The sequence below is a fragment of the Perca fluviatilis genome, chromosome 23 (genome assembly GCF_010015445.1).
Source record: "Perca fluviatilis chromosome 23, GENO_Pfluv_1.0, whole genome shotgun sequence".
In the NCBI taxonomy this organism is placed as follows: domain Eukaryota; kingdom Metazoa; phylum Chordata; class Actinopteri; order Perciformes; family Percidae; genus Perca; species Perca fluviatilis.
This window is the reverse complement of record NC_053134.1, coordinates 20,960,652-20,972,929: the sequence shown is the minus strand read 5'-3', so window position 1 is coordinate 20,972,929 and position 12,278 is coordinate 20,960,652. Positions and strand designations below refer to the sequence as shown.

Genomic DNA, 12,278 nt, shown 5'->3' with positions numbered 1-12,278 from the left:
CCTCTACAAGTGGGTCATGCTTCCTGGGTCAGGCAGAGATTGAAGCAGGTGCCTCTGGGAGTTGTAGTTTTAACATGCTGGTTGAGCGAACATTCGCGTGCGTGCGTGCGTGCGTGCGTGTGTGCGTGTGTGCGTGTGTGTGTGGGTGGGTGGGTGTGTGTTGGTCGTGAGTTTCATTAATAGCACAGCTAATCACTGCATAGTTCCCAGTGCCCTTTAAGACACCGATAATTAATTGATTAATTACTTTGATGAAAGAGCCAGTAGCGTGTGCCAGGTCATCTGACGTGTCAGTGTTGATCCTGACATTCACAGGTCAGGTCATCACCTCCCACATGAAAAAGCGGTACCTTCATGAGTCTGCCTGACTCTGAAAAGGAAAGTTAAAACGCTGCAGGGTGTGGCCTCATGGCTGTACCACACACTGCCACAGCACATACAGCTAGGGTGGCTAAAATTTAGCCTCCATGGTCAGTGTGAATACTGGAAAAAAATGGTATTGGTATATTATTGGGGAAATTTGGAGCATAATCATAGTCAATGACATCGGATCTAAGTTGAGTTCAAAACAATGCCACTGAAAAACACTGAATCTGAACTAGTAAAGAGATGAACTTCATCTTCAGAAATCACAAAAATATCAACACGATGGAGCAGCGTGCAATACTAATGTAAGATAAATAACAGAAGGTGCTCTTTTACAATGGCTACCACTTAATTTCACACTACATCTTTGAGCACATTTGGTATAAACTTACTCCTTAATACCAGTAAATCAAATTACTTTACCTGCTGCTTGGATTTCTGGTTTAAAACTCAATCTTCAGCCCATACTACTACTGAAGTTTTATGACAAATAAAGGTTGTTTTCTATCATGACTTCTCTCTAGTGGAAGGCAGGAAGAGAGAAGCACCTTAGAATGATGTTTAAATCACCCTTGGAGCTCTCTTATGACTCTGCTCTCTCTCTCTCTCTTTTCCAGGCATCAGCACATTGATAGCTAAAGGAGTATATGACGCATCCTTCCCTCTTCACGATGTAAGTATAAGGTTTGGAAATCCCAATGGATAGCCATTGGTTTTAATTTATTTTGTGTGGTATTCAATTTGCAGAGAATGGAAACTTGAAATAGGAATCACAGTCCAAGCTTTGTTGCATCTCTTCTTATTTTTTTTATCAAACTCTACAAGCACGTTAGAAGCACAATCAGGGAAGGGTTCTCAAAACAATTCCTACTCTGTACTGTATTAGCATAAAAAAAGGAAAGATGAGTAAGTGAGATACACCGTTGTGACGTTATCCCTGCCTCAAGCAGGTTATAAGTCTCTGCAGGTAGATTTTCTTCTTAAATAAACTTTAACCAGTGCAGGTAGGAAAATAAGTCCTACAGATATGTTTTCATGCTAATCGAATGTGACCAGTTTGAACGACAAACGCTGTGCTTGAGCTGTGTTACTGGTTACACGGCGTTCGTCATTCGACTGGTCGTGACTGTTTTCCCAAGATGGCGCCCGCATGTATACGTGAACGGTACTGTCATTAACTATCTTTTTAATAAACTCTCTGTACACTTACAAAGTTCTCTTGTGCTTCGGTTTACATGTAGTGCCCCTCATTATGCTACTGTGAAAGTGTGGTGCTATTTTGAGCCTTGTTAGTGGTGTAGAAATAGAGATTTCTTTTTACTTCACCCTCTGCCCCAACGACTAGCGTTGTTAGTTAATTAGCAGTTTGTGCTAAAACTGGTCACATTCGATTAGCATGAAAACAAATCCCAGAGAACGGTCGACTCGGTACACATGTGTTATTAACCCCTAGGTTCATTTTGTGCCGGAATTTTCCTTTAAAAAACTTTTCTGAACATTTCTTTTGACTCTGGTGGCTTAAATGAGCGTGAATCACACACCAGCAAACATGGTTGTTCCTCTATGTCTGGAAGCATGACAATGTCCTGCTAGTTTCAAATGTTGTTTAAACCAACAAGTCCTCCAACTTATACGACCACATAGGTTGTTTGTTCGTGCCCTCTAATACGACCCGACATGAGCGTTTTTTTTAAATTAGCGCCCCTACCTGTGGCAGCAGATCAACACGTCCTCATACCTAAACATAGCGGTCGTTACCGGGTTAACGCTGTGAAGTGGTTGCAGTCTGGTTATGTTTATGCAACAAAGCTACCTGGTTAGGTTTAGGAAAAGATTTGGGTTTGGGTTAAAATATTGAAAGTAAGTTTGTTACGTAACTTAACTTACTTACATAAGTACGTGATGTAGTTACTGACGTGATGTGGAACGTGAGTTCACTACCTTACAAGTTGACTTGAAATCAACGTTGACTTTCCACCGCCACCACGACCTTCTCCCTGTGCGGACTTTGTTGCTCTTTATGATACGTCACTTGACTTACTCCTATTACTCAATTAAGGGTAAATATGCATCGTAATACAGTGGACTGCTTGTACAAACGACCTATGGGCTCGTTTTTGGGGGGAGGACAGTCTTGTTTAATTGTAGTTGGACAGTTTAGGTTTAATTACATTGAGTGTGTTTTTGTTAAATGCTTGAATGAGTGAGCACAGTGTGCTTTCCATTATAGATTTCTGTGTGCTTGTATGGCTGTGTGCACTCGTGTTGTTCACCCTCTTGTCTCACTTCTCAGGGTGACTATAAGGTCATCGGACACCTCGAGGAGAAGAGTGACAGACAGGTAGACCGACTCCGCTCTCATTTCTCTCTCTTCATCTACTCTCCGTCCTTCCCTCTGCTTCTCTTCCTCCTCTTTATTCAGCCTTTCTAATAAAAAAACCTACTAAAGACTACCACTGCTCTAGTTCTTTACAAAGTCACCTTGCTAATGTGAATAAGTGTTGGGGTCATTAAGTATGCTGTAAGACACAATGTATGTCATCTGAAACTCCTAAACTGCTGAAAAGCAAGGGAACCTCCACTTATTTTAAAATGTAGTTTAATCTGCGTAATCTTCATCTCCTATCTTTTTCCTTCTTCTTTGAGAGTGTTCCTCTGTACCATCTGTGTAACACTGCACAGATTGGACTGGACTTTAAGTTCAATAAATATTTCTCAGAGTCAGAGCTGAGAAATAAAAATCCATTAACTGACTTGAATTTCAAAGGACTGAGCAAATAAACTGTTTTTGGAGTGTATGTTAGCAAAAAACAGCAAATAACATGTAAATTCAAATTAGCTTCTTCCTTTTCCCTTAATCTTGATAGTGGCTGTTAAACCGGTAAATTTATTGCGATATTCAGTCCCTCCAGAAAAACGAGATTATGCGATCGCATAATTCAATGCATAATCAGCCAAAGTCCGCATATTGATGCGGGGGCCGCATTTTTTCAAATACGCCGCACTTTCGCCACATAAATTGAACATGATTTCATAATCCCCGAAAAAGTCCCATATATCTTAGCAGAAAGTTGAAAAATGTTGCGTTTACTTCACATAAGAGCAGCCATTTTCCCCTGTTGCCATGGGAACGTTATGAAGTGACGTAATTATGCGACGTGAACATCATCGAAAAGCAGGGTGCACAGGGTGTGCAAGTTCCCGCAATTTTTGCAAGTTCCCGCAATTTCATTCAAAATTGCATAAATATCCCACATATTCCATCGCATTTTTTAAGAAAACGTGCCGCATAATCAAGGATTTTTCATTTTTCTGGAAGGACTGGATATTCTCTCAGCACCAAGAGCTTCATAATATCATCTTTTTCTTTCTTTACCGTTTTTCTTGGCTTTGGCATAATGTTGCTCAAACTGCAGTTCTTTGACTTGATCCACTAAGGTTTACCTCCACCAATCCAATTATTTCTGCCTCCAGATCAGCTCTGCCTCTGAGGACTGTTTGTTCATTTTCAACTTGCTACAACTAGTAAACATACAACATACACCCACACTGACTCTATCCTGTCTGTTGTTAGGTTCTGCATGACGAGTGGGCCAAATACTCAGCCTTTTACAAGTACCAGCCCATCGATCTGGTCAGGTAATGTGACAATGTGGAAATCACATCAGTAACTCATCTCGTTTCATGCCTTCATATTTTTGTTTCATCTAATGTGCAACTCAAGATAACTGCCATAGACGTCTCACATCTGATTAGCGAAAGAAACACTACAACTATACAGACGTTGCAGTGCATTATGGTTATTGTAGTTCACCAACAGGCTTTTGTTGTTTTGCAGGATTTGACCTTTGAAATATACGGATTGTTTAAAATCTCTGATTATAATCACAAACTCAGTGCACCACAGCGCAACTATAAACACCCTACACTTTTTTGAAGTCAATGTTATTACAATATTCACATGGCCATATGTACTTTGAGAGAGTAGTTAGTCACAGTAATTATACATTTTCTCCATACTGACTGTATCCACAGTCCCTGTTGTGCAAAAATTAATTCTGAAGTTCATCTCAAGCTAAAAAAAAAAAAAAAAAAAAAAAAAAAAAAAAAAAAAATATTTAATTAAAATAAAAATTTTAAAAAAAAATAATTTCTTTTTATAAAATTCTTCCCCTCCCCCCACAATATGCATGTAGATATGTGAGCATCGTGTCAAAGTGTCCATGAGCAAAACACTGAACCCCAAGTTTTTCCCCGGATGCTGTATGTACAGTATAGCTGTCCACTGCCCCTAATACTCAGGATGGGTTAAATGCAGTAATTAAATTTCACGTTATACTGTGTGTATGTGACAAATTAAGAATAAAAGTTTCGTTTTTGTTTCGTATTAAAATGGAAACAATCTGAACTGGTCCTATAAATCAAAAATGAGAAAGACCACTTTATTTGCTCAATCAGAGAATAGTACATGTAGGGGATCAGGGTTAAATCCCAAAAATGAATGTGAACTTCTCATTGACCTAAAAGTTAAAAACTTGTATTTCTGTGCTCCAGTCAGAATATAGCACCATTTAAACCATCATGTTTCCCTGTCAATCATATCTGATCAAACCACACCCACAAAGTACTGAAGAAGCAGACTAGCTGAGCTTTCACAATGTTCACTTTGATTGTTGCACATTTTATAATTGATATTTAATGTTATGGAGAAACCACATTTCCAGGGGCTTTAAGGTTAAAAGTTAAGTCATGTTTGTGGTTTAGGTCTGTCAGTCCTAGCATAGCAGGCAGAGTTTGACGTCAAATCTAAAAGAAAGTGGTTTGTGAAAAGCTCAGTGTAAACAATGAAAGCCCTAAATAAAACATTAACATGCTGCTTACTTTATTTTAGGATCAACCACAGCATGAGGACACTCACACCTGTGTTTAAGCTGCTTACGTCTACACAGACTGTTCTCTCATGACCTGCGTTGTCACTTACACCTCCTAATCCCTGACCTCTGACCCCACAGGAAGTACTTTGGGGAGAAGATCGGTCTGTACTTTGCATGGCTCGGTGTTTACACTCAGCTGCTGATACCAGCCTCTATAGTGGGAATCATTGTGTTCGGCTATGGCGTGGCAACAGTGGATACAAATATACCCAGGTACTACAAAGTGCACAGCAGCTACATCTGTGGAAGAAAACTATTGTTAAAACCTACTTTTCAGTTAAATTTGGGTGCAAAGAAATGGACAAACCCATTCAAGACTTGACATTTTTCATGATAAGAAGAATTAAATGCGTGGCTGACACAGTACAAACACTGGTCTGTTAAAATCCTACATGACTGTGAAACAGACAAGAGAAATGTGACATTTCCCCTGATTTTAACTCTGAAGATGTTGATATGATAAAGATAAAATACTAACATTAGAAGGACACAGAAAAATTTGGATTTCTTGCTACCACAATTTAAATGTACAATATGTACACATGCCCTTACACACACCAGACAGGGACTGCCCAGATACCTGCTGTATCTGGCTTTACACAGGGCTGTGTGGGAGGAACACAGAAGGTACGACTGGCAGTGTGTGTGTGTGTGTGTGTGTGTGTGTGTGTGTGTGTGTGTGTGTGTGTGTGTGTGTGTGTGTGTGTGTGTGTGTGTGTGTGTGTGTGTGTGTGTGTGTGTGTGTGTGTGTGTGTGTGTGTGTGTGTGTGTGTGTGTGTGTGTGTGTGTGTGTGTGTGTGTGTGTATTTGAGTGTGAGAGAGAGTGTGTCATGAAGCAAAAGGTTGATAATTCAGCCTACACTGACTATGAATAGGGTCAAAGCAGAGAGGCTTGTATTGTGGTTAAATGTGTTAAAAGTTCCATTCATTTCTCATGGATCTACTGGGACTGAATCCATAGACGGCGATGCAGAACTGGTGCAAGGTGCAAGTGGCTTGCATTTAATGTATCCTCTTCAATTGGGAAATATCATTGGATAACTGTTATTAGATCTTGGTGCTCTGTGACTTAAGTCTTCTCCCCTCAGTCTGGAGATGTGTGACGAGCGTCTCAATTTCACCATGTGTCCTCTCTGTGACGGAGCCTGTGACTTCTGGAAGCTCAGCACTGCCTGCGGCACTGCCAGAGCTTCACACCTCTTCGACAACCCCGCCACAGTCTTCTTTGCCATCTTCATGTCTCTATGGGGTAAGGTCACGTGTGTGTGTGTGTGTGTGTGTTTTAACAGGTGGGCCGAATGTGAAGTTGCTCATTGATCTTGTTGTAACTTACAACCTCTTTTACCTCAAGTGCACGTCCTGTTTGAAGCAACAGGCAAAAACAACACACAATAAAGTTGAAGAAATGCAGAAATTACATAAAATAAGGAATCTGAACAATCAGTATATACAGTATGCCCACTTTCTAGATATATAGATGCGGTTGGAAGCTCAGAAAAAAAAGCCACTCAGGTAGACATTTTGTCAAAAAACTATGAGCCGCGTAGATCACAGAAAGCCTGGGATTCTAGTAACTTTATCCTATGAATTTGTAAGACTTTGTCAGTGGATCTGAAGACAATGCCAATTCTAAAGACTTTCATCAGAATGATTTGACTTTTTTGTGTTTGTGTAGCGGTGCTGTTCCTGGAGCAATGGAAGCGCCGTCAGAACAGTTTGAGCCTCAGTTGGGATCTGACAGGCATCGAGGACGACGAGGTATATACAGTACACACACACACACACACACACATACACACACACACACACACATACACACACACACAGAGACACAGAGACACACATCATACCATACCATATAAGTGCCAAGGTTTTGCCAAAGTCTATTCTAATAATAGCCTATGTATTATTCCTACCGTATAATATCAGTGCATGGAAACTAAAGTATGTGTAAGGTAACTGGTAATGTTTAAGGCAGCTAAAACACTGCTTAAGGTAGGGAATGATGGTCATCATGGGTTTGAACGGAAAGCCAGACATGCTTTTCAACCATTTCCCCTTGCATTTGTGTCTAATAACCGCTTTTCTCGACTCGCGTTCCACTCTCCACACTGCTGTCTTTGGACAAAAAGTCACATCATGAGATCGATAATGTTGTCAGACACTTTTAGTAACAATCTGAGCCTGTCAGGAGCAAAGAAAAATCACTTTTACTGGACAAAAAGCAAGGCTGCTCAATTAGGTTACATTGCAGCTTGGTTTGCGCCGGCTAGTTACTGCGATCTCGCTCAATACTGGACCAATTTCAAAGATTTTTGGTCACATCAGTCTATTAGACACAAATGCATGGGGAAATGGGGTCCAGGTTGAAAAACGGTAGTTACCCTTTAAACAAGTAATCTGCTGCAGAATCGTCCAATATGAATGTAATCCCTTGAGAGACTGGACTGTAATGAAACCACTTCACAGTCACGATGGAAACACACGGATGTACACACAGGCAATACGCACACACAAATACATAAACCCTATACACTATTGACTCTTTCTCCTGTTTTCCCCTTAGGAACATCCCAGGCCAAAATACGAGACCATCCTCCTTCAGAAGAGACAGAGGGATCAGAAAAATCAGAAGAAGAAGAAGAAGAAGAAAAAGAATGAGGTAGGAAAGATTAGAATCCTCTGTCATTCAGTTGCTTGGGACCAAATTTCCCATAAAGCTGAGTGTTTGCGTAATAAAGATGAACAACATATGAATTACATTCTCGTAGCTGGACCTGACTGTAAAAAATATCAATGGAAAGGTATTATACAGTAATTTATTTCATAACCTGTACAGCAATTATAACATTAATTTGAGTGAGTAAGGTTTTAAAATACACTATATATTGCCATCATTGTTTACAGTAAGTATGCTGTATTGCATTCTGTGGGGAAATGGTGTAAACAGTTGATCATGAGACATTTCCACCTGGCTTAGTTTGGAATCAGATGATTCTTGACGATCCAGATGGATCCTGATAGTTTGGTTTCCAAAACGTGTGGCAGACAGTGTGAGACTAATGATTGGGAAGGGTCTAGATTCTCTCTGTAAATTGGGTCAATCACATTGAGTCCTGTTGGCCCACATACACTTTGCTTGGGCAGCAGATGGCTACCTGCCACAGCCCGAGCGAGGCAGGAACCAATTCACAGGGTACACGACCACCTCCACACGGTCCCAAAACCTGATCTGGGGATAACAGTAGGGAACCTGAAGGATCCCTCTGGTGTGTGTGTGTTTTTGAGTTCTAGGGAAAGTGTCGACACACGCCACCTGCTGGCTGTGTTTAAAAAAGAAAAAAAGAAAAGAAAAAAGGCACCACACAGTTTCACCATAAGGAATACAAATGGTTGATTAATATCTAATGATACCATGGCCTCTGAAAATGTTGTTGTGATTGGCTTTGCGTTAGGTTCTTTTTTGCCTCTATTTTATCTATCACAATCGTGGAATGTATAACTCGTCGGGTGTCATCACACATTTCGCAATACTAAGAAACATAACAAGACAGGTCATAAAAATAAACTGATTTGTTTTAAATAAGAATCACAGTGGACTGTGGCTGTGGTCAACAAGAAACTCTATTAGTTTGAATAGGCTGCAGCAATAAATACATCAGGTAGTTTATAGTTTAAAGCTGCTAATGACTTAATTGCTGACATTAGAGCCACATAGTGTAATACTTTGATTATGAATACAATAATTTAATAGTACACAAGCTAAAGACCGTAAAGAGTCTGTACCCTAGACAGAAAGTGGCATAATTGTACATATATTGTTGCATGTTTAAGCATGAAATGGTGTGTGTGTGCGTGTGTGTGTGTGTGTGTGTGTGTGTGTGTGTGTGTGTGTGTGTGTGTGTAACCTTTGTATGTGTCTGTGTGTGTAACCTGTCTTTCTGTCTTGCAGCCAGAGAAGCAGGAGGATGGGACAGTGACAGGAAAGGACAGATGGAGACAAAAACTACTGTCTGCCATGGCTGCAGGACCACCGGTAACCCCTCCTCTCCTCTCCTCACGCCTTCCTCCTCACCTTCCTTTTCCTCCTTTGCTTCCTTTCCCTCCTCTCCGTATTTTTTCTCTCCTCTCCTCCTCAACTCCCCTTCCCTTTTTTCCTCTCCTGCCGGCTGCTGTCTATCTGTTCTTCTCTTCCTGTCCCATCCTCTGGCTTCTACAGTCAACTCCTCAGGTATTTGTTTGTGCAACTTATTTTTTACGTTATGATGGTCACAGCAACAAACTGAGCCTTATTAATAATTTCAAGTCTCTTTGTGGGACTAAAAGCATGACACAACTGTTTTCTGTTGGCTAGTTAAAGGTCCCATGACATGGTGCTCTTTGGATGCTTTTATATAGACCTTAGTGGTCTCCTAATACTGTATATGAAGTCTCTTTTATATAGACCTTAGTGGTCTCCTAATACTGTATCTGAAGTCTCTTTTATATAGACCTTAGTGTTCCCCTAATACTGTATCTGAAGTCTCTTTTATATAGACCTTAGTGGTCTCCTAATACTGTATCTGAAGTCTCTTTTATATAGACCTTAGTGGTCCCCTAATACTGTATCTGAAGTCTCTTTTATATAGACCTTAGTGGTCTCCTAATACTGTATCTGAAGTCTCTTTTATATAGACCTTAGTGGTCCCCTAATACTGTATCTGAAGTCTCTTTTATATAGACCTTAGTGGTCCCCTAATACTGTATCTGAAGTCTCTTTTATATAGACCTTAGTGGTCCCCTAATACTGTATCTGAAGTCTCTTTTATATAGGCCTTAGTGGTCCCCTAATACTGTATCTGAAGTCTCTTTTATATAGACCTTAGTGGTACCCTAATACTGTATCTGAAGTCTCTTTATATAAATGTAGTGGTCCCCTAATACTGTATCTGAAGTCTCTTTCACGAAATTCAGCCTTGGTGCAGAATTACAGCCACTAGAGCCAGTACCACAATGAGCTTTCCTTGGATGTGCCATTTCTGTGTCTCTAGCTATTGAGGAGGAGAGGGGCAAGGTGGAGGGTGGGGGTGTGGACTTGACCAACTGCCACTTTGCTCGTTTGAAAACCATGATGTCTCTCTCTCATGGGTGGGCCAAATTATCTGGGCAGGCAAAGCAGAGAAAGGGGAGGTAACCTTGCTCCTTATGTCCTCATAAGGAGCAAGATTCCACATCGGCTCATCTGAGCTTTCATTTTCTCAAAGGCAGAGCAGGATACCCAGGGCTCAGTTTACACCTATCACCATTTCTAGCCACGGGGGGACCATAGGCAGGCTGGAGGAATCCATATTAATGTTAAAAAAAACTCATAAAGTGACATTTTCATGCCATGGGACCTTTTAAAGTTGACTGAAAGATTGCCTTGGACATCACTACAGACAGCTTATGTGAGCTTCTTTTTTTCCACTAATGAAGTAGAAATGAAATCCATTTCATTTAAAGCAGGCTGCTGAATATCTAATTTTAGGAAGTATTTTGCTTTTTAAATTCAATAATTCCAGTGACTGATCACTGTTTGGTAAGTAGGTACCAGAGATGGGAATAAGTCACACATGTGCAAGTCACAAGCAAGTCTCAAGTCACTGTGGTGAGAATCAAGCAAGTCAAGTCGAGTCCCTGCTATAAGTCAAGAAAGTCACAAGTCAAGTCATACAAAAAATTACCGTTAATGTTAGCTAAAAGACACATTCACGTACCTTTGTTTGAGTTGCTTGAAATGATGGATGAAGTTGGATGTTGTGGTTTTGGAGTTGCAATCCTTGCATACTGCTTTTCTTTTTTTTCAACGAGTATTGAATACAAACTCCATAAATCCGAATTTCACTATTTTGGGGCATAATCCCTTCCATGATACATAATGGTACATAATGGACCATATTGTAACCCCACCAGTTTTTGTGACAGTATTTCCGGTGATGGACATCTTATTTTTGGAATTAAACTTCTCAAGCAGAAGAGGAGAGAGACACTCTTGTTATTTTATACAAATGCAGTCGGCATTAATGAAAATAGAGTTGTTGTCTAGAAACTCCTACAGGTGGAGTGATCTTATTCCAAAGCTAAGGGATAAGGTCAAAGAGTGAGTCAGAAAAGCCAGAACTTTGACCAATGTAAAGTCGAGGAACAATTTAGTTACTGAGCTTTTTTAAGGCCTTGCCGGTAGTTAATGACCTGTTTTAGAAAGACTCGATGGACAGACCTGAAGCAGCTGATGTTAATAAAGGGATTATCAGTCTGTGTGTGTGTGTGTGTGTGTGTGTGTGTGTGTGTGTGTGTGTGTGTGTGTGTGTGTGTGTGTGTGTGTGTGTGTGTGTGTGTGTGTGTGTGTGTGTGTGTGTGTGTGTGTGTGTGTGTGTAACTCAAAATAGGACTTGGAAAAGTCTATTGCTTCCACTTTTTGAACATGTCTTATGTTGAATTATTTATTTTTTGTTATTAATATTTTCTTTTTGTTATTCTTTAATTTATTTAATTATATAAAATAATATATATATATACACAAATACTCTACCTACTCATACATTAGTGATGTTTGTTAAAAACGACAGCACCCAGCTGTTTTAGGAAAGTACTGAGCTTTAAAAAAAAAAGAAGAAAAAATCAAACTATATATTTGTGACCTGCTTTTAAAGATTTACTGCTGTAATCTAATTTTCATATTCTTTTACTGAAATTACTGACGGAAATTATACGGCATTCATTTTGACTCATCAAACACAGGTGTAACTAATAACCTTAATAATAGCTTAATGTGCTTGTTGGCTCACTGATATGCCTTTCTGGAACAGCTAAATGAAACTGAGTTGTCATTAGTTAATGTAATCGGTTACACCTGTGCTTTTCCTGCAATGACAAGTCAATATGTCTGCTGTGAAAATTGTCTACATAACTGCTGTTTTGAGTGGTATAACCACATTTATGCACCTGCAACCTATTGTC

At 39.9% G+C, this 12,278-nt stretch overlaps 1 protein-coding gene across 3 annotated transcripts in view; it reads left to right on the top strand.

The window, feature by feature from the left end:
* Positions 1 to 12,278, top strand: part of ano2b (anoctamin 2b) — an 83,063-nt gene that overhangs the window by 35,306 nt on the left and 35,479 nt on the right. For 2 of the 3 annotated variants that reach the window (XM_039792489.1, XM_039792491.1), the window contains 8 exons: positions 984 to 1,039; positions 2,660 to 2,707; positions 3,941 to 4,005; positions 5,379 to 5,513; positions 6,389 to 6,549; positions 6,976 to 7,058; positions 7,867 to 7,962; positions 9,253 to 9,336. In XM_039792489.1, the coding sequence (XP_039648423.1) occupies positions 984 to 1,039; positions 2,660 to 2,707; positions 3,941 to 4,005; positions 5,379 to 5,513; positions 6,389 to 6,549; positions 6,976 to 7,058; positions 7,867 to 7,962; positions 9,253 to 9,336 (728 nt within the window). The remainder of the gene's footprint in view (positions 1 to 983; positions 1,040 to 2,659; positions 2,708 to 3,940; positions 4,006 to 5,378; positions 5,514 to 6,388; positions 6,550 to 6,975; positions 7,059 to 7,866; positions 7,963 to 9,252; positions 9,337 to 12,278) is intronic. The other variant, XM_039792490.1, reaches the window with a different exon arrangement.